The sequence below is a fragment of the Stegostoma tigrinum genome, chromosome 4 (genome assembly GCF_030684315.1).
Source record: "Stegostoma tigrinum isolate sSteTig4 chromosome 4, sSteTig4.hap1, whole genome shotgun sequence".
Lineage (NCBI taxonomy): Eukaryota > Metazoa > Chordata > Chondrichthyes > Orectolobiformes > Stegostomatidae > Stegostoma > Stegostoma tigrinum.
The window spans coordinates 48,763,129-48,784,609 of NC_081357.1; the positions used below are offsets into that span (position 1 = coordinate 48,763,129).

The window sequence follows — 21,481 nt, forward strand, 5'->3', positions numbered from 1 at the left end:
CCGCTTTCTCCCCACAGTGCTGCCTGACCTGCTGAGCATTTCCAGGCTTTTCTATTTTTATTTCTATACTGAAGGTGGTCAAAGAAATACATTTGTCATGCTGAAAAATGTAAGTTTACTCAAAAATTATTTGCAACTTTTCACCTGCAGATGTTACTCAGCTGTCAGAATTTCATCTGAAATTTGCACAGGTACAGTAACCTGGATTGCTAAAAAAACCACAAATCTCTACTGAGTTGACGCTATAAACTGTATTTTTTTTTATAATTTTTAGAAGGATTGTCCAAGATCACAGTTGAGTACTGATGCCCACAAGTTGTGATCTCCTCTATAACAACAGGGTCTAGACCCAAAACGTCAGCTTTTGTGCTCCTAAGATGCTGCTTGGCCTGTGTTCACCCAGCTTTGTTACCTAGGATTAAAAATGCTCCATGTTTTCAACATAAGATTTTAAGACATCTTAGAAATGCAAGATTTATCTGACTCCCAGGGACCAAAAATAGATTGGTAGTTCTAATCTGCAAGGTAAAAAAATTTAAGAGACCTAATTTTAGATATTTGTTGTTGCAGTGATGTTTGCGATATATAACACATACTAATATTGGATAATGACCACAATAGCAGATATTAATTTTTACCATCACAGCAATCTTGTTGCTTGAAGTAGCTGGCCACTGGAGTGGCACAGACAGGCAAGTAACATTTACAAGAAAAATCCTACACAGAATAACTGAAATGTTCTAGACATGCATGCAATAATTACTTTGCTACACATTCAAAGCCTTTTATTGCATTGACATGTGAGTGACATCCACAAAATCCTGTACTTGCATAAATTTAGCTTATCCTCCCATTAGACAAAGGGATTCAAACTCAGGAAGTCCAAGCTGTCCCTGTATTAATAGGCCACATGGATACATTTCTAAAACATATAGGCCCCAATTTAAAACTACAGATCTTGCTATAATACAGATTTTAAAAATTGTGTTTGAATTTAGCATTTATCCACCAGTGACACAACATTAAGCAGAATTAACAGCTTTTAAAGGAACACCAATACAAGTTGCCAAAGCTTTGAGGGATGGTTTTGTCAGACCTCAGTTCAACTCTAGCATACACTGTGGAAGCGTATCACGCGATTTTTAGTCAGTCATAGTCAGAGAATGTATTACTGCAAAGAGGCCCCTTGCGCCATCACAAAATGACAAGCCTTCAAGCACCTTTTTATTCTAATCCCATTTCTCATTACCAAGTCCATAGCCCTGTACGCAACAGCAATTTAAGTCCTTATCTAAATTCCTTCTCAACAGCTGGCTCAAGCCTCTTTCACCCTGTCAGGCAGTAAGTTCCAGTCAGGCACTAAGTTCCAAATACCCACAAGCATCTTGGGGGGAAAATAATGCTCCCTAAATAACCCCCCCCCCCCCCCCCCCCCAAACATCCTGTCCCTGACATTAGATCCACAACCACTTCTCATAAAGGCCGCTCTGTAGTCTCGCACCCAGATTTGCCGATAGTATTTTCACTGTTATCCATACACCTGCATCATTACCTCTCAACTGCTCTTATATTATGCCTTGGCTTCTGAAGTCAAGTATCCAATATTCCTTGTTAACCCACTATACACTTGTCTTGCAGCGTTACAAGATCTGCATACATGCACAAAGTTCTGTGGAATGTCAGTACTGTCTAGGGTGCTACCATAGCTACTCACTTGCATTGTTAGTCCTCCCAAACTGCATCACTTCACACTTTCCAGGATTACACTCTGCCACAGTTGTGTTCATCTGACCAGTCTGTTTACATCCTCCTTAGCTTTCATTCTCACTATTTACCACACCAATCTTGGTGTAATCTGCAAAATCAATAAAAGATCCTGTGTCCCAATCATTAAATGTACACTACAAAGAGCAAAGGACCCATCACCAAACCTTATAGTACACTCCTGGGCACAGTCACAGAAGCATTCAAATCTTCAGCATCGCCAGACACAAAACATTAACTCTGCTTTCTTTTCACAGACGCTGAGACCTGCTGAGTTTCTCCAACAATGTGTTTTTGTCCTAAGAGATCTTACCTTCTTAACCAACCAGTCTCACATGCAACACCTTAACAAAAGCCTCACTAAAGTCCATTGGATCCCATCAACAAAATGGTCTTCATCGCCACATTTTTTCATGGTCTCAAAAGACTTCAAAAATTTGTCATACACAATCATCCTCTGATAAAGCTATACTGACAATCTTCAATTTATTCTTTTTGTTTCTCTGTAGATTTAGAATTCATTCCAGATCACAGATCAAGGATTCTGCTATTTGTATCTAAACTGATTATTCACCTATTCGGCAAAATCCAAAAATGTTTTTTTTTTTAAAAACCAATTTAACCAAAAAACTGTTTTAGTTGAATTGAACATGGGCAGTAATGCGGAATAAGGTCAGGCCACAGCTGAAATTCTTAGCTCAAGAACAGGTTGTCACCAATTCCAAAAAATGCAATCAATATACAATGTTTAATATAGATATATCCTATGCTGCGGGTGGTTACAGAAAATGAATTACGTTCGAATACAAAAGTAGTTAATCGACTCATGAGAAAATTCAGAGATCACGTGCAGATCTGCCTTCAGCTTACTGCCACTTAAAATTTCTCATCCACTTGCACCATCCCATGTACTGAAGTTTACTAAATTACTCTAAGTTGACAAAATTGGTCTCATGGACGTACAGGAACTTCCTGAAACAAAAATTTAAGACTGGGAGAATCTTAAACTCAGGAACTGAAGCAGCTGTGAAGAGGGTCACTGGGCTCAAAATGCTAACTATATTTCTCTCCACAGACACTTTCAGACTCGCTGAATTTCTACAGCAATTTGTCTTTGTTTCAAATCTTCAGAATCTGCACATTTAAAAAAGTGAGGAACTTGGAGTTTGTGCAAAGGGCAAGCAATAAAGGTTTGGGACTATTTGAAAAATCTCTTATGCTCGGTATATCAGCCATTCTATATGGTTCTTAAAATACATAAAAAGCTTTGTTGCCATTGTGATAAAGAGGGCATTAATAAAGGAAATGGAAATAAAATCTTGGTCTTAGAGGTCAGCTTTAACTAACATTTTAAAATGGAAATACCAGGAACTCGAAAGGTGCAGGATCAGGTTATTTAAACCAGCACCAGCAATTATGGACCTCAGTGGACATAAAAAGGAAAGCAAGAAAGATCGATGGGTTACTGCACTGCAAGGTATTAGAAATAAGATTCAGTGAGGCCATTGTGGATTTAAGCACATGATTTTCAAAACTGAGACATTCATCACTAGGAGTTAATATCAGTGATTATGAAAATGGGATAGGATGAGAAGGTTACAGAGGATTAATCATAGATCATAGAATCCCGGTGTGGAAACAGGCCATTCAGCCCAAAAAGTCCACACCACCCCTCTGAAGAGCATCCCACCCCAACTCATTCCCCTACTCTTGCATTTCCCCATTTTTAAACAAACATCCTTGGACACTATGGGCAATTTTGCATGGCCAATCCACCTGACCAGCTCATCTTTGGACTGCGGGTGGAAACCGATGCACCCGTGGAAACCCACACAGACATGGGGAAAATGTCTGTGTGGAGTTTGCACAGTCACCCAAGGGTGGAATTGAACCCAGATCCCTGGCACTATGAGGCAACTGTGCTAACCACTTTCTAGCTAGCCTTGCAAACTACGAATGAAATTTAAGCGTACAACAGCAATTGGGCTGAGATAGAGTCGATCCAGAGGCAAGACAATTTAGTTAAAAAGGGAATTGAGGTTTGAACCCCTGACACCAGTGTTCCATCAACATGGTACCGAAAAGCCAGCCAGATATCTTTAAGGTGGCAGTGGAATAGTGATGTTGTCACTTGACTCATAATCCAATGTTCTGGAAGCATGTTTAAATCCCACCTTGACAGATGGTGAAATTTTAATTCAAAATAAAAAATTTCAAAATTTGCAAAAGCTAGTCCAGTTGCAATTATGTAACGAGTGTCAACTGTCCTAAAAATCCTATTATCTGATTTGTTACTGTCCGGAAGGGAAGGAAAAATCGCTCATCCTCACCTGGTCTAGCCTACATGTGACTCCAGACTCTCAGAAGTGTGACTGATTGTGAAATAGCCTAAAAAGCCAAACACTTAAAAGGTAAACTACTGACGGGCAACAATTGCAAATCTTGTCAATGATGCCTACATTCCACAAAAATATATTTTAAATCATAAATCAGAACTTAACTCATCTGATTAAGATGCAAGAGAGCTACCACTGAGCAAAAGCTGACAAGTCATTGATAGAGATAAAACAAATATTTGTTTAAGTGGGACCAAGTCAAACACAAGAATCAAAAGTAGACCACTGAGTGCGTCAAATCCACTCTGCAACTCAACAATATAATAGCTGATCTGCTTGTCCCATATTTCCACCTACCCTTGATAACCTTTCAGCCCCAGCTCAAGAATCTACCACTGCCTTACAAATATTCAAATACTCTGCTTCCACCACCTGAGGAAGCCAGTTCCAAAACATTAAGACCTTCAGATAAAAATCCTCTTAAAATGAATAACTCCTAGTCCCCTAAGCTTTCCCACAAAAGGAAATATATTTTACATATCCAAACTATGGAACTCAGGATCTTGAATGTTTCAGTCACTTCACTCTCATTCCTCTGAACTGCAACAGATAGAAGCTGAGCCTATCAAACCTTGCTTCACAAGGCACTCCCCTAAATGAGAGCGTATTGATCTAGTAAACTTTCTTGGAATCCTCCCTGAAGTAAGGAGACCGATACAGTGAACAGTAAAACTGTCAACGACAAAAATTGTTTCACTGGAGTACGGTAGAGATTCAGACAGCGCTATGGCAAAAATAGGTTCAATCTGAGGAAAGACAATAGATCAAAAATATTCAACAGGGAAGGCCAGATTGAAGATGTAGAGCTAGTTAGAAAGAAGTCATAGCGAGAGGCTAATTGCTTGAGTAAGCACACTTAAAAAAAGTCACAACTGAGAAAACTGTCACAGATAGGGTAAAGGTTAGAGGCTCAATGCAGAACCCAGTGGTTGGTGTGGGAGAAATGGGCTTTGATCTGTGGGACACTGGCACCAGTGAAGAAGCTTTCACCTGAATCAAGCTGAGGTCTGTGTCCTGACCAGTTGTTTAACCAGGGCTATAGAGATGGTGTTAAACTAAACAGCAAACAGTGTAGCGACAACACAGTAGGGAGCTGTAAGAACAAAGCGGGTCAAGCAGCAGAGGAGCAGGAAAGTTGAGATTTCGAGTCAAGATCCTTCTTCAGACAAGGGGAGGGAGACGGGAGCTCAGAAATAAAGAGAGAAGAGTGGGGCAGGGAAGGTAGGCACAATGGCGATAGGTGACTGTAGGTAGATTAGATTGGATGGGAGTGGGATCCCCACCACTGCCTAACTGCACGCATCTATCACCAGCCCAAACCCTCTCTATTTCTGAGCTGCCTTCCTCCTCCCCATTTCTGAAGGGTCCTGACGTGAAACCTCAACTTTCCTGCCCCTCTGGTGCTGCCTGGACTTCTGCACTTTTCCAGCTCCATATGGTGTTATCTGACTTGAGCATTTGCAGTCCTTACCATCCCTCAGAGGAAATTCACAGAGGGAAGATTTAGAAATACAAGGAGGGCAGGATAAGGCACTAAAGCAGGATACTAACATACTTAAATGGCAATGAGTGATAGAAAGGATCGGAGAATAAAGGAATGCACGAGCAAGGGCAGAGTCATGAAGCATGAAGCATTGTAAACAACTAGATTTAAAAGCTCTATCAAGACTGCTTAGTGCATTCATAATGTGGTAAATAAACTGACAGCACAAACAGCAATACATGAGTATGATTTAATAGCCATTATAGCAACATTCCTGCAGATTGACCACAGCTTGGTCATGAGCATTTAGAGGACATTTAACATTTTGGACGGGTAGCTAGAAAGGAACTAGAAAGGTGTTGTGGCTAACAAAGGAGGACGTTAGTACAGTTGAATGTTGGTCACAAACATCAAAACATACAATGAGTTTGAGTGACAAAATCGACAGCAAAGTCATCACTGACATATGGGCCCTGATTGTATCTCAGTAATGATGGCTTAGAAGGAAAATACTGCAATTACAGATGGTGTTCCATCTTCAAAAAGATCGAAGAAATCAAACTGAGCACATTCAGGGCAGATTATTAAAATAATGCATTCTGAAACCTACCAGGGAACATTTGGGAATGTGAAATAAGACAGGATTGATTAATGATCTCAAATTAAAAGGTTTCCCTAGATAAGAGTGTGTGAAGTTCACCATTTATAATCTCAGGGTGAGAAAGATGGACATGAAAGTACTTGCCTTTATTTAAGGCATTACAAGTATGAGGATGATGAAAAAAATAGAAAAGCACGCAGTACTATTTATCAAGAGAGCGTCTGCCGTATGTTACAGTACAGGGGGTTCTGGCTGACCTTGTTCATGAAGTCACCAAAATTCAACTTGTAGATACAACAAATAATTTGGAAGGGAAATTAAAAGGTGTTTGCTTTTGCAAAAGAAGAAGTAGTAGAGTATAAAAGTAGGGAAGTCATGTTCCAACTACAATACAGAGAACCCTGCAGTACAATGTAGTTTTGGTCTCCACACTTTAGGAGGAGCATAAAAAAAATCTTTAAGCAGGGAAGGCAGAGTGCACTACACAGATCCCAAGGGTGAGGATATTGTTTATGAGAACAGATTGAGCATGTTGAACCTACACTCCCTGGGAGTTTAGAAGAAATACAAATCTTATTAAAATTTCCAAAAAAAAGTGTGTTTATGTATATGTACACATGGGAGTGTGTCACAGACTCGATACCGGGAGACTCTTTCCTCTTGTGGGAATTTAAAATTTGAGGCAGTTTAAAAGCAAGAACTCTTCAATCTCTTCCACAGATAAACAGGAATTTTTCACTTATAGGGTCATTAATTTTAGGAAGTTTCTTCCACAGAACACTGGATCATTGAATACATTCAGGGCAATGTTAAACAGAATTTAGATTTACAGACTTGGTTCTGGGGAACAAGCAGGAAAGTGGAGGCAAGAAAAAATAAAATCAGATCATTCATGATCAAAAGGCATTGTGGACTCAGTGGGGTGCATGGCATTCTCCTGCTTTTATAACAGTGCAGCTAACATGGGTTCCAGGTCATGAACAGTCATGAATCTCAAGGCCAAGATTAAGTGGGAGAGCAGAGAAAAATAACCTGATAAACACAGGCTCAGGACTAAAGTACAGTTTGTCCACCAAGTAAGACCTAACAGGCAAAAGAAAAGTGGCAGTTTACCAGATTCTCTATCTTAGCAAGAAAATTCCATGTTGGAGTTCAAGTCAAGAAGACAGGAGAATGAGATTGAGGTGACTGGTAGAAAAGGGTCAGGTCTCACCTTTGTCTCCTGGATAATCCTGGAGAAATAGGTGGTTTTGGCATAAAATCAAGGTTCTTTACAGCTTGATGTGTCCCCACGATGGCTCAGTGGTTAGCCCTGCTGTATCACAGCACCAAGAGCCCAGGTTTGATTCCACCCCCAGGCAACTGTGTGGAGTTTGCACACAGTTTCCCCGTGCCTGCATCAGTTTCCTCCAGATGCTCCAGTTTCCTCCCCCAGTACAAAGATGTGCAGGCTAGGTGGACTGGCCAAGCTAAATTGCCCATAGTGTTGAGGGGTTTGTAGATTAAGTGAGTTATAGGGGGATGGGTCCGGGTGGGATGTCAGAGGGTCAGTGTGGATTTGTTGGGCCAAAGGGCCTGTTCCCACACTGTAGGGATTCTATGATCTTCAAGAAAATAGAGAACTGTGATGATGCTTCATGAATAGCAATGCAGCAAAATAACCAGAATTGTTGGTACTCCAAAAGAAAATTAGATATGGAAGTGTTCGACAGAATTTAGCATACTGCATTCGGTCTCTTGTAATTATTAGTTCTTCTTGTGAAAATTTCATGAAATTCTAATATTAAAGTGGGAAGATAGTTTAGAAATCTCAGCAACATCTAAAACCCAAACTAACGACAAAATATAGAACTAATCACTTGGTTCAGCTCTTCCAACCATCTTCCATTAAATCTTGGCAAAATGGTGTTCATTTATCATACCAGAAAAGCTGTGTCAATTTAGTTTCCATTTCTTCCAAAATAAGTTATTGCTCCTTTCAACGCAAAACATTCAAACAAATAATGATCTGCACATTCAAGTGCACACAGTGCAAAAACACTTGAAAAAACGCAATATTTGCAAGTCTGTGGCCAAGTTATGGTACATTAAGTAACAAATGTGATACAAAATATAAGTCTACTTTTCAATTTGAGAAACATCATTTAATGTTGCAATGATTAAAAACAGGAAAGAGTTAAGATGGGTATATTTCTGCAAAACAAAGTTAAACTGCATTCTGGAGAATCAAGTTGGATTAAGAACTCTCTAAGGTAAAAGACATGGGGTGGTGGTGGAGGGTTGTTTTTCAGACTGGAGACCTGTTACCCAGCAGAGCACCACAAAGATCAAAGATCAATATGGATCCACTGCTTTTAGTAATTTATATAAATGGCTTAGATGTAAGCATAGGAGGTATAGTTAGTGAGTTTGCAGATTACACTAAAATTGGAGATGTAATGGACAGCAAAGAAGGTTACTTCAGAGTACAATGGAATTGATCAGATTGGCTAGTGGGCTGAGGAATGGCAGATGGAATTTAATTTAGATAAATATGAAGTGCAGCATTTTGGAAAGGCAAATCAGGACAGGACTTAGACCCTTAATGGTAAGATCCCGCTGAGTGTTGCTGAATAAAGAGGCCTTAGAGTGCAAGTTCATAGTTCCTTGAAATTGAAGTCACAGGTAAACGGGATAGTAAAGGAGGCATTGATATGCTTGCCTTTATTGGTCAGTGCATTGAGTATAGGAGTTGGAAGGTCATGATGCAGCGTGGTGGGTTTGAGCTATAGGGAGAGGCTGAATCAGCTATTTTCCCTGGAGCGTCAGAGACTGATGGGTGACATTTGAGGTTTCAGGTCATGAAGGGCATGAACAGGGTAATCAGTGAAGGTTTTCCCCCCACCCCAGGGTGGAAGGTCCAAAACTAGAGGGTGTAGGTTTAAGATGAGAGGTGAAAGATTTAAAAAACGGACCTAAGGGGCAACTTCTTCACGCAGAGGTTGATGCATGTATGGAATGAACTGCCAGAGGAAGTGGAGGCTAATACAATTACAACATTTAAAAAGGCATCTGGATGGGTATGTGAATAGGAAGGGTTGAGGGGGATATGGGCCAAATGTCAGCAAATGGGGCTAGATTTATTTAGGATATCTGGTCTGCATGAACAAATTGGACCAAAGGATCTGTCCCTGTGCTGTGCAACTCTATTACTAGTAAGCTTGATGAAACAAAATGAAAAGTGTTAACAGAAAACTTAATACTTCAAATGATGTTCAAAAAAAGGCAAATTAGAACGTAATCCTAAATGTTAATCCTAAACTGTTAACATGTAATGGCCACATGCATGTGGTGCCACCCAACAGGCTCTGTCAAGAAGACTGCCTGATACAGTTGGCATCCAGTCTAGTCGTGTGAAGTTCGGAGGCCAGAAGGCCTACAGCTCAAAACATGGTGGCCTAGATGAGGGAACATAAGGAGATAGTCAAGCAGGCACTCGGATCCAGCAAGTGCAAAAATCATGAACATCCTGATCCAGCAGTCCTTCAGCTGGATTTAGCTAGGAAAAATCCAGTGGGCCATGGTTAACTTTCAATGACTAAAACAAAGTTCCATTTAATTTAAAAACTGCCAACTGCACTGAAGTGGCAGGACCCTCTGGTCCACCATTTTAGATGTGGGACAGCAGGGGCAGGGGCAGAATTAGGAGAAAAACAAACAAGTATTGAAACTTTGGAAGTGCAACAAGATGTTTATCAATTCAGCATAATGTTTTAAATTTCAAGATCAGGTGAGAAACAGTAGTGAGCATACCAATTCAAACTTGAAGAAATTAAAAGTTATTTATTAATTTACTAACTATAAAGTTTAGAAATAACCAATAATTTGATACATTTGTATAATAATTCTGCCAGTCTTTTTCCAGCATTTATTCCAATCTGGAGGAGAAAAGCTAGTCTTTCAAGAATTATACAGAAGAATGCCACATAAACCTATGAAACATCCAACACCAGCCAGACTATTTCCTTTTCCACCTCATGTATAGCTTGAATTATATATATTAAAAACACCTACACACACATGCCAAATCTGATCCAGTTTTTAAGAATAGCATTCCATGCCAATGAAGCTAAGTAACTGTCTAAAATATCTCTATAGTTCTATTTGCATCTGATAACATCTTACACTAGTGCTGGCTGATTCTCTCTTGTACGTGATCTCCTTTCAGTGCTTAGGCTTTGGGTGACCGAGTGAAAAATTTAGGTTCTGAGTGTTTGGGCAGGATAGGCAGGCAGATAGCTGGGGGAAAATAAACTGACCTTCAGCAGCTGAGCCTGAGAGAAGTTCAGCATGGTTAGAAATACTGAAAATGACGATGCAGCAATATTATACTCAGAATACAAACAATGCAGCATTTTTGGGGATGACAGTTATAAAACATAATTTTGGCAACAACTTTAACCTAAACCATACTTCCATAATAAATAAGATGACCCACTCCTAGATTTCCAATAATCACATTGTATAAAAATGAACTAGCTTAGAGAAAACATAGCACAACTCTGAGGAAGGGTCACCGGACCCAAAACATTAACCCCTCTTTTCTCCTCCTCAGATGCTGCCAGACCTGCTGACCTTTTCCAGCAACTTTTTGTTCTTAATAGGTTGACCAAATTTGGTTGCATTTGTTTTTAGACTAATACTCAGGAGAAATGAGATTTTAAAAAAAGAGGAAAAAAGTCTGCTGTATACTTTGCACTCAAAAATCTGAGTGACATACAGATCAAATATTGCAGTGTAGGTACAGATCCTGGGGAGCACTGCTGAACAAAGACCTTGGACAGTAGGTTAATGGTCCCTTGAAAGTTGAGTTGCAGGTAGGATAGCGTGAAGGCAGCATTTGGGATGCTTGCCTTCACTGGTCAGTGCATTGAGTAAAGGGGTTGGGAAGTCACATTGCAGGTGTACAGGACATTGGTGAGGCCACTTTTGGAATGCTGCATTTGATTCGGGTCACACTGCTCTTGGAAGGACGTTGTGAGACTTGAAAGGGTTCGGAAAAGATTGACAAGGACGTTGCCAGAGTTCAAGGGTTTGAGCTATAGGGAGAGGCTGAATAGGCTGGGGCTATTTTCCTTGGGGTGTCAGAGGAAGAGAGTGACTTTACTGAGGTTTATCAAACCATGAGGGGCATGGATAGGGTAAGTAGCCAAGGCCTCTTCCTAGTGTGGGGGTTCCAAAACTAGATGGTGTAGGTTTAAGGAGAGAGGGAAAAAAGATTTTTTTTAAAAAAAGGGCCTTGGAGTGTAAGACAACTTTTTCCACACAGAAGGTGGTGTATGTATGGAATAAGCTGCCAGAAAAAGTGGTGGAGACTAGTACAATTACAACATTTAAGGCATCTGGGTGCCTATGTGAACAAGCAGGGTTGGGGGGGGGGGGGGGATATGGGCTAAATGCTGGCAAACAGAACTAGATTTAAGCGAAGATATCTGGTCAACATGGATAAGTTGGACTGAGGGACTGTTTCTATGCTGTACACCTCTATAACCATGACTATGACTATCAGTACAAGGTACCAACAAATGGGCTGAAAATAAATATGCAGAGGCACACAGATTGGAGAGAAAATAGAGGTTTAAATAAAATGAGGCTTCTCCCACTAACAGCTTTTCCTGCTCTGCTTCAGGCAATAAGCCACTTTCAACATCAAATCCACAAGCAAGAGATTACAATGCTGATGCTACAAGTCAACTATCTACGTCTGTGTGTTTTCAATGCTGGGATTCATTCGAGTCATTAAGAAAATCACCTCTTACCAGACCTTACAGTCTTCAGTCAATAAGGCAAGTCATCGCCCTTGAAGAACCAAGATTCTACTCTGCCATTTCCCTCTGGTGCTCCCAGCTCTAAAAAATCTGTCCAGTTGCAAGTGGGTAGTGCAATTTAACAGTTACATTTCTGGGCTAAGTCAGAGGTCTAATTATGCGCAGACAAGTTCAAATCCCACTACAGAAATTAAAGGAATTTACTTAATTTAAATGTTAGCATCAACCAATCCAATCTATTAGTGGCTTATTAATATCATTTAGGAAAATAAATTTGCCTCCCTTATCTGATCTAGAGAGGCCACTTAACTGCCATCTGAAATAGTCTCAGCAAAGCCACAGTTCTATCAAAACTAAGAAACAACTAAAAACAATATAGATGATGTGGCATGAACCCAAGCACTAGATTCAGACATAACAAAAACACTCAGCCAAGACAACGCTGAAAATTCTCACAATATCAGCAGAATGTGTTCCAAAACTAAGTTTTTCCTTCAATTAGTCAAGCAAAATCTGAGATTAAATCTCAGCATCATACTTTTCAGCCAAAATTCTAGGGTCCTTCACCAACTCTGGATATGTCCTGTTCAATCACAGCATTAGAGCCCTATTGGCAATGAGCCTGGGAGTCCTGAACATTGGATCAAGCATCAATGAAACCACATGGCATTAGATCAAACCAACATCAGCTGTCACCTACTGCTCCCTCATCTGATGGATCGATATTCTTATTTACCAATTGTTTGTAAGAAACACTAAAAAGGTGGTGAGCAGCTTACCCACATGATGCAAGAAAAAGCCTGCTTGAACTTGGTCACACCAGGGTCATCTGTTACAGACGGATCAGTTCAAGACAACTGAAACAGGAATGACTGAACAGTGTTCAATGAGACAAAAATCCTATCTTTTCATAGGGATTACACATTATGTTGGAGCACTATCACCATGCTAAATGGGATAACTGACAATAAATTCTGCAGCTCAAGCTTAGACATCCAGGAGGTAACTTCAGCGAGCAGCAGAATTACATTTCACCATGATTTGTCAGAGTCAGCATCATACAATACTAAAACAAGAGCCTTCGGTCCAACTCATCCATGCCGAACAGGCATCCCAAACTTAACTAGTACCATTTACGTATGTTTGGTCCATATTCCATATCATTCATATGCCTGTCCAGAAGTCTTTTAAATGTTGTAATTGTACTAGCCTCCATTACTTCCTGTGGCAGTTCATTCCATATAAGCACTACCTCCTGTGTGAAAAAGTTGCCCCTAGTGTCCCTTTTTAAAATCTTTGCCCTCTCACCTTAAACCCACGCCCTTTAGTTTTAGGCTCCCCTACACTTAAAGGTCTTGGTTATTTACCTTATCTGTGATGTTCACGATTTTATTATCCTCCACAAGGTGAACCCACAGCCTCCAATGCTTCAGAGAGCCGGGGGGGGGGGGGGGGGGGGGGGGGGGGGGTCCTCAGCCTATCAAAATCTCTCCTTATGACTCAATCCCTCCAGGCCTAGTAGCATCATTGTTAAATTTCTTCTGAATTCTATGGTTTAACATTCTTCCTATACCAAGGCAACCAAGATTGTATGCATTCTAAAAGTGGCCAATGTCCCAACTCATATACCCAACAGCCTGACCAATAAAAGGCAGAAATCACATGACACCAGGTTATAGTCCAACAGGCTTTTTTTGAAAACACAAGCTTTTGCAGCTTCAGCCCTCTTTCAAGTGGACTGAGACTCCAACAACTTGTGTTTTCAAACAAGTTTGTTGGGCTTTAACCTGGTGTCATGTGATTTCTGACCTTGTCTGCCCAGTCCAACACTGGCACCTCCACATTCTGAGCAATGAAGGGAAGCATGCCAAACACTATCACCACCCTGTCTACATGCGATGTCACTTTCAAGGAGCTACGAACCTGCAGCGCCCCCTCACCCCACCAGCCATCCCTCTGTTCAACATTGTGAATGATATTGAAATGTGAGGTGGAGCAGGGATATGGAAGAGAAAGTTTCAAATAGTAGAAAAGGAGGTGGTAACTCAAATAGCTATTCCTCAAAAATTCCACAATAATGGCAGAATCCACTATTAGTATAAAGGTTGGGCAAGGTTAAAACTTGGCAACGATCTTCAAGCAAAAGTGCCAAGTAGATGACTCACTTTAGCTTCAAAAGGTCGACGCCACCAGAGGCCAGTCTTCAGCTAATTCACTGTCATAAAGAAACAGCCCAGCACACAAGATATTGACAAGGACCTGGTTTGCAGTGCTGAAGCGTGCTCCACAACTAAAGATTACCTAACATATTCTAGTGTAGCTACTAGCATTTAATTCCCAAAATGGAATGTTGTCTAGTATACCGTACCCACAAATTGTCAGACAAATATCTTACCCGGTCAATTATTACTCCAGCCACCCATCTTCAAAGTTAAGACAAAAGTCAGTGTCAAAAAAGTGCTCTTGCCCACCAATTACCCCTCATTGACACTCAGTTTGGATTTTGCCAAGAGCATTCTCTTCAGACCTCATCACAGCTTTCGTCTAAATACCAAAATCACACCTTTCAGAGGAAAAGGAGACAGCGCGACTGCCCTTGACATTGCCCTATGTAATCAAAATGTTGCATTATCAAAAGATCCATGTAAAACTCAAAAGGGGAGAGAGAAAAAAATACAACACTCCACGGGCTGGAGTCACACACACATACAAAAAGGAAAGATGACTGCAGTAGACCTGAAACGTAACTGGATAAAGCACAAATGTTGAGGCTAGAAGAGTAAGTCAGAGGTTGCATATTCTGCAGCAAGTGACTCCCCAAAGCCTTCCACCATCTGCAAAGAAAAAGCCAGGAATTTGGTGGTATATTCTCCACATGCCTAGATGAGCACTGACGACTGCACAGAGAGCACAATATCATCCAGGACAAAGCAGGCTGTTTGATTGGCACACCACCTAACACCTTCAACATTAGCTCACTCCAACACCAGCACAACATGTACTGCGTTTATAAGATAAGCAACAGCAATACTTCCCCAATACTTCAACTAAACTCTAAAACCTGTGACCTCTACTATCCTGGACGACAACAGACACAAGGAACATAATATTATCAGAAAACTTACATGCCTTCAACTTCCTTTTTGCCTTAAAAAGTTATGCCTGCATAATTTTATATTTCACTTGTGATATTGCAAGTTTCTATTTTTCTGCCGACAGGGTCCAATAGCAAGACCATGAAGTCCTGCTGGGGAAAAACAGGATTTAACGTCTGTCTATTACTTGTTTTAGTAGTGTTGGCATATGAGAAAAACTTGTTTCTGTTATAAAAGGACTGAGATAACATTTTTATTTGGATAATAGTAACAATAGAGTCTGATCACTAGCGTGCTCATTTTTCATTTCCGAATCCATCTGGCCCCATGAGATAGAAAGCTTTGAAAAGAAATGCGCTGCTAAATTGAAAGACAATGCTGCAAGGAGTTCCACAGCATATTAAGGAGACACTATGACCTATCTGAAGGTACTAAAACAGAATCTTTAAGGGAATAATAGCTCAGTCATCAACTCCAAAGCACTGAAAATATGCTTTTTAATGACTAAGTCAAATCAAAAAGAACTCCCCTCCAACCCACAACATCAGAACAGTAAAATATATTCCATGAGATGTCAAGTAATTGTGACCCAGTTGGAAAATCATACCAGCTCCTGCAATTTAAATTTAAATACATGCAATGTATATATTTCTGCAATCTAAATATAAACCCTAGTAATTCTGTGACATGGCTTTGCAATCCATTTTCATATCAGTATCCTTATGGATTATGCACTACTTTCTGAAGCCGTCATTAAAAGTAGTGTTCTAAAGATTGATCCAGGGTAATTCTATCCTTTTGCACACCACTCACCTTCTCTGCATCGTTGAGGACACTGCTGAAGTCTGAGCATCTCGCTAAGCTCTTTCTTTATGTAGAAGCATGTCTGAGACACACTATATTCAGGACACTGGAAGACTAGCTAAGTATACCACTACCTCCAGGTTGACATACCATCGTATGCAACGTCAGTAAAATCATTTGGACAAACTACAGCGTCCAATGTGTGAACTCACTGTAAGTATGTAAAAATAAAGACATTTTCAGCAAAAATTTACAGTTTAATTATTCAACAAACCCTACACTGTACCCCATTTGTATAGTAGCTGTCTATATTCCCCTATGTGGATCTAAGCTAAAACAAATCAAACATGTTCCATATTCAATCCCAGCTATGGTGACAGACAACTCTGGTATTTCAATTACAGTCAACATTCATGAGGTAAGATTTTTTTAAAAAGTAAATCGCGTGAATAGGGAAGTTTGGGAGCGATATGGGTTAAATGCAGGCAAGTGGGAGTAGTTTAGTTAGGGACCTTGGTTATTATGGGCTAGTTGGACAAAAAAAAGGGTCTGTTTCCATGCTGTGCGACTCTGACTTTGAGTGTTCCCTATCACAAATGATAGTGATCCAAGTATCACTAGATTAGGTCATAACAAGATTATGCTGCACTCCCAATATTGTCACCCTCCTCCACATTGTCATATTGCCGGCGCACACTTCCTTTTCAAGTTCAACTGGTGTGCAGTCAAAAGAGTAACAAATTGTCCTAAAATCATTCAAAGAACCAGAGAGTTGTAACCTTCCTGTGCAATTGTGCACAAACTCTGCAGTACTGCTAAAAAAAATGCTGACTCTTGTTTGTCTTTAAAAAAAATGATAAGGAAAATATACAAACTTATCTAGGAGTTACAGAAGAAAAAAACCAACTCAGCTATTCAATAAAGTGATTTTTACAGAACTTTAAAATATTCTTAAAATTTGCAATTTGACAGCTACGTGTCAAGTTGGGGTATAATCAACTGGAAAACTAAATCACACTTCACCAATGGTTTACGACTTTTATTAACACTGCATCTGAAAGAAATTACCCATGGGGCACTGATTTCAAATGAAAGCCATAGATAACCAAGGTCAGACTGCTGTTAATTTCTGAAATGAAAGTGTAAATGATGCTATGGATGTTATCTGGATATTTTAATGAAACTTAAAATTTAAAAATACGCTATGAAAGTGCCATTCCAATTTCATTTTACGATCTCCTTTGCTCAAACCTAACTGCTCACTAGTCTAGCCCAGCATTATAAATAATATCTCATCAGCAGCTGAATAAAACATCATAACATTGTATACGATTTAAAATAATATTTGCACGGTGTTAGTAATCGGAATAATCCAACTACGGTAATCTTGGATCCAAAAACAGTGCTTAAACGGCAATATCCAGAGGGATTAGCAATACGGAAAGGAATGGGGGCAGGGCAAGAAGGATCACCGCCACATCAGACTCATCGATGCTCTGTAAACTGCACCATTTCGACCTAAGGCAACAGCAGCAAATTTTAAGAAATCATTTTGAATCTGTCCCTCCCCCTCTCAAAACTGCTGATGCGTCCAAAACATTTATGGCCCACTGTACTGCAATCCTTGGTAAAAATCATAATTATAAAATTCTGTTAGTGCTATTCTCAAGAAAGAGTGCCAGCCCATTGAAGCCTACGTTTCCTATACACGTTCACTTCATATGCGAATAAACTGCAGCATCACAACTAAATCCTGCTTTGTTATACATGACGAACACTGCAACATCCCAGCATTTGTTTGGCGAACCAAATTCAGCAGAGCGCATTTTTATTTGCGATGTTTAAAAAATTAAACGGCCAGACATCCTCAGCAAGTCTGCTAGTAAAATATTTATCATACTTCTGGCACTGGCGCTACATTACTGCCACCGTTACCTCGGCTCCAGTACTAGGAACACAGCCCACTCTTCATTTGCAAGCTCGGACTCCATTACAACGAACAGAAATACCAGTGATGGAGAAAAGCAAATAAAACACAGGAGCCAGGAATATCAGCCAAAAAAAAACAGGACCGGGAATAAACGGAAGCGCCAGCAAACAGTAAAAGACAGACACCGGGTATAAGAATGCACACAGTCTAAATATTGGCAAATTCTAATTAAAAAGGGATATTGAATTTAGACATTGCAATGCACGTTCTGAGATCGTTTTACATATAAAACGGTGAAGGGCAAGGGTTGGGGAGGGGTCTGCAACGTGAAGGTGGGAAAAACAGTCTCTTACAGTCCAGGTGCTTCTTTTTGGGTCCCATCACCTCATGGGTGGTCGCCTTGCAGACAGCCCTGGCCACGGCCGAGCCGGTCACACTGTACTGAGCTGCGGCGATCCGGTCCGTGATCGTCTGGCCCGACATTTTCTCGCTTTAATGTTCCTTCTTCGTCGTTTTCCCCCTTTCTCGCTTGGCAAATGAATTATTGATGTCCAAAAAAAACAAATAGGGTCGGTTTCGATGGGGGGGGGTGGGAGGAGAAAAGAGAGAGAGAGAGCAGAACGAAGATGTCAATGAACTCGAAAGGTAAAAATAACAAAATTAAAATAAAAAAAGGACAAGGGAGAGGGAGAAGGTGGGGTGTTCAAAAAGAGAGAGAGAGAGAGAGAGAGAGAGAAAGAACCGAGGAGCCGCTAGTCATAGGGAGAGGCTCACACCTGGGGATCCGGGCTGGTGGGGGGGGGGGAGGAGGCCAGGCCCCGGGCCCGGCCCCGCTCCAGTCGAGATCGCGAGGGAATGGCGGAGAGGGGAGGAAAGAGGGTAAGGCTGAGGGAGGAGATATCCCTTCCTTCCCGGGTCACCACCACAACAACAACAACAACAACAACAACAGCAGCAGCAGTCGTCCTCTCCCTCCCGCTATCGCTCCGTCTGCCAGGAATAACGGCACCCCCAGGCCTTCCCTCCTATAACCATCCCGAACCGAGGACTCATAGCCTCCCTTACCCACCCCGGCCTTGCCGCCACTCTCACTCCGAGTCCGGGCAGGACTTTTGATCATAAAATGGCGATTGATTCAGGGATTTAATCGGATTTTTCTCCCTTTCGCACCCCCTCCCCTCCTTTTCTCCATTGACACGTCACTATCACACCCCCCCCCCCAACCCAACCCCACCCCATCGTTTAAAGGGGAGGGTCACGCTGTCAACTGCTGCGGGTCTGCCGACACAAATTGCACCTGTCTGCAGGGGCAATGGGGAAGGACGCCTCCTGAATCAGTTCAGCTCATGTTCGTCCTTTCATCCTCTCCCTGTTCATCGCAACAATGCAAACTTTCAAAATGTGAAACACGCTCTCCTTCCTTCAAAGCCTCGATCAGACCTGATTCTCAAGAGCTGTGGAGGTTGCACTCTCCTCATCAGTCCTGAGCTGTCTTGGATTCAATGTTTTTTTTCCGCCTGGACTCTTAATATTTACAGCTTTTATTTTAACACTTAACCGAGCCGGTTGTTTGTGTGCTGGTTAACAGGTAGTTTTGTATAACCGCTGTTCTGGGCAATCAGTTACCTTATACGCTGTTTCGGGTTCCTGTTGTGGTTTTAAGCAAACAATTGAATATCACCGAAACCACATGGTTTTTTTTGCAGACGTTTCTATTAAAAATAACAAGCACCGTGAAATATCAATTTGCCATGTCATCATATTCAGACTTGTAGTTTTGAATCATCGTCCCAAACCGCTTAGTCAGCGAGCACAACTGTATGAACGTGGGAAATTTCGTCCAAAAGAAAAGCAGCGTTATTTGACTATATCTGACTGTTCGATCTCCAGGTTTATCCTGACAATCTACAATCTGGCACAAATAAACACCCCTGTAAATAACGTTAAGAACATACCACTATATAAACGAAAGTGGCTAATCTTCTTTGCAAAGAAAATCCAAGAATATTCTCTCAAATATTTGAATGTATTCCTACTTGTGATTGCAATAATTCTCAGTGAAACTAGTTTATAGATTTTTTTAAAAAAGGTTTAGAAATGTTTTTGTTCCCTTGCCTTGGACTTCTCCATTTTCAGCTCTTCCAAATGATTGCTGGAGCTAAGTGAATTTCTCACTCCTCCAACCTCTAATTTTAACACACTCCCTCCTCCTCATCGCATGTCACTATCAGTTATTGTGTCAGATTCAATAATGGTTTAAAATCTACGTTATAAGTAGTGAGTGCAGTATGTGACAAGGTGGCGCTGTTCCAGGAAGATCCCAAACAGAATCTCAATGCAGTATCTACTTTTTCTAATCAGCCTGTTCAGAGATGTTATACACACCTATGCAGCCAGTGGGACTTGAGCCCAGGACTCATTGTTTCTTTTTAAATAATCATCTCATTCCCTAGTGAATGCCTTGAACAAACTTGCGTCTGATGCACTCTCAGGCAGTGCACATCAGAATCTTTAGCACTCACTGTGTGAAAAAAGATTTACTTCTTAACTTTAGTTCTTTTATCAATTATTTTAAAGCGATGCCCTCTCATTCTCAATCATTTCTTGACTGGGAATATTTTTTGCCTATTTACTCTGTCCTGATCTATCATGGTTTTGAATATCTCAATCAGATCTCCTCTCAGCCTTATCTTCAAGGAACGGCCCCAACATCTTCAATCTACTTTTGTAACTGAAATTCCTCATTGTTGGTATCATTATCACAAGCCTTTTGGGCATTGTCTCCAAGGTCCTCTCATCCTTGCAAAAGTGTAGCAGCTAGAACCGGACACAATTCTCCAGATGAGGCCGATATTCAGCCTCTCAATTTTTAAAAATGCTAGACCAAAGTACCATTCCAAGCCAAGAAAAACCTACTCAACCTATTGAACCTCATCCCAATATTCTAATTCTCCAAGACATCATCTACTTTTATTTCGAATGATGCACAGTATAGCAGTTTATTCTATTTATTATATGTTAAAAAAGAAAGACTAAAATTAATAAAGCACCTTTCACAACCTTAAGACATTCCAAAACTCTTTGTAGCCAATATAATACTTTTAAGATCTGTAATCTATGAAGTATAACAGCCCGTTGCTCGTGTAAACTCCTGCAAATTCCAATGTGTCAATGACCAGGTAATCTATTTGGTGATGTTGATGGATAATATTAGCTGTGACACTGGAGATGTGTGAGAGGTAGTCTGATGCAAGCAGAGGAGGTGATGGGCTGAAGTCCTTGGGGATACTTCTGGTTTGCAAACAGTGAAGTACTGTCCAGTCAATTGCATTTGAATGTTGGAACCCAAAGGTCCCATTGTGGGCTGAGAAAGTGTTGCTCACCTGGCCATTAAATTTGGGCTGACTGAATATGTAATGTACTGAGAGGAATGTAATTGATCAGAAAACTCAACCTGACATGACCAAATATCACTCCCACTTTTATGCCTGGTACCACACTTTGTCTCATAAAAAAAAGTCCACTGTTGTAATCATTTAAGTCCAATTCCCAGGATGAATGAAGCATTGACGTAATGCCTCATCAAATGATAGCACCGTGA

The 21,481-nt window shown here is 40.7% G+C and overlaps 1 protein-coding gene across 23 annotated transcripts in view; it reads right to left on the reverse strand.

The window, feature by feature from the left end:
• Window positions 1–19,628, reverse strand: part of snap91a (synaptosome associated protein 91a) — a 239,065-nt gene extending 219,437 nt beyond the window's left edge. For 12 of the 23 annotated variants that reach the window (XM_059645339.1, XM_059645336.1, XM_059645328.1 and 9 more), the window contains exons 1-2: window positions 18,946–19,078; window positions 18,234–18,408 (exon numbers count right to left, since the gene is read on the reverse strand). In XM_059645339.1, the coding sequence (XP_059501322.1) occupies window positions 18,234–18,363 (130 nt within the window). In that variant the 5' untranslated portion in view covers window positions 18,364–18,408; window positions 18,946–19,078. Of the gene's footprint in view, window positions 1–17,885; window positions 18,000–18,233; window positions 18,670–18,945; window positions 19,079–19,177; window positions 19,327–19,506 lie in introns of those variants that run through there. The other 11 variants (XM_059645342.1, XM_059645341.1, XM_059645320.1 and 8 more) reach the window with 8 other exon arrangements.
• Window positions 19,629–21,481: the final 1,853 nt, after the last annotated feature.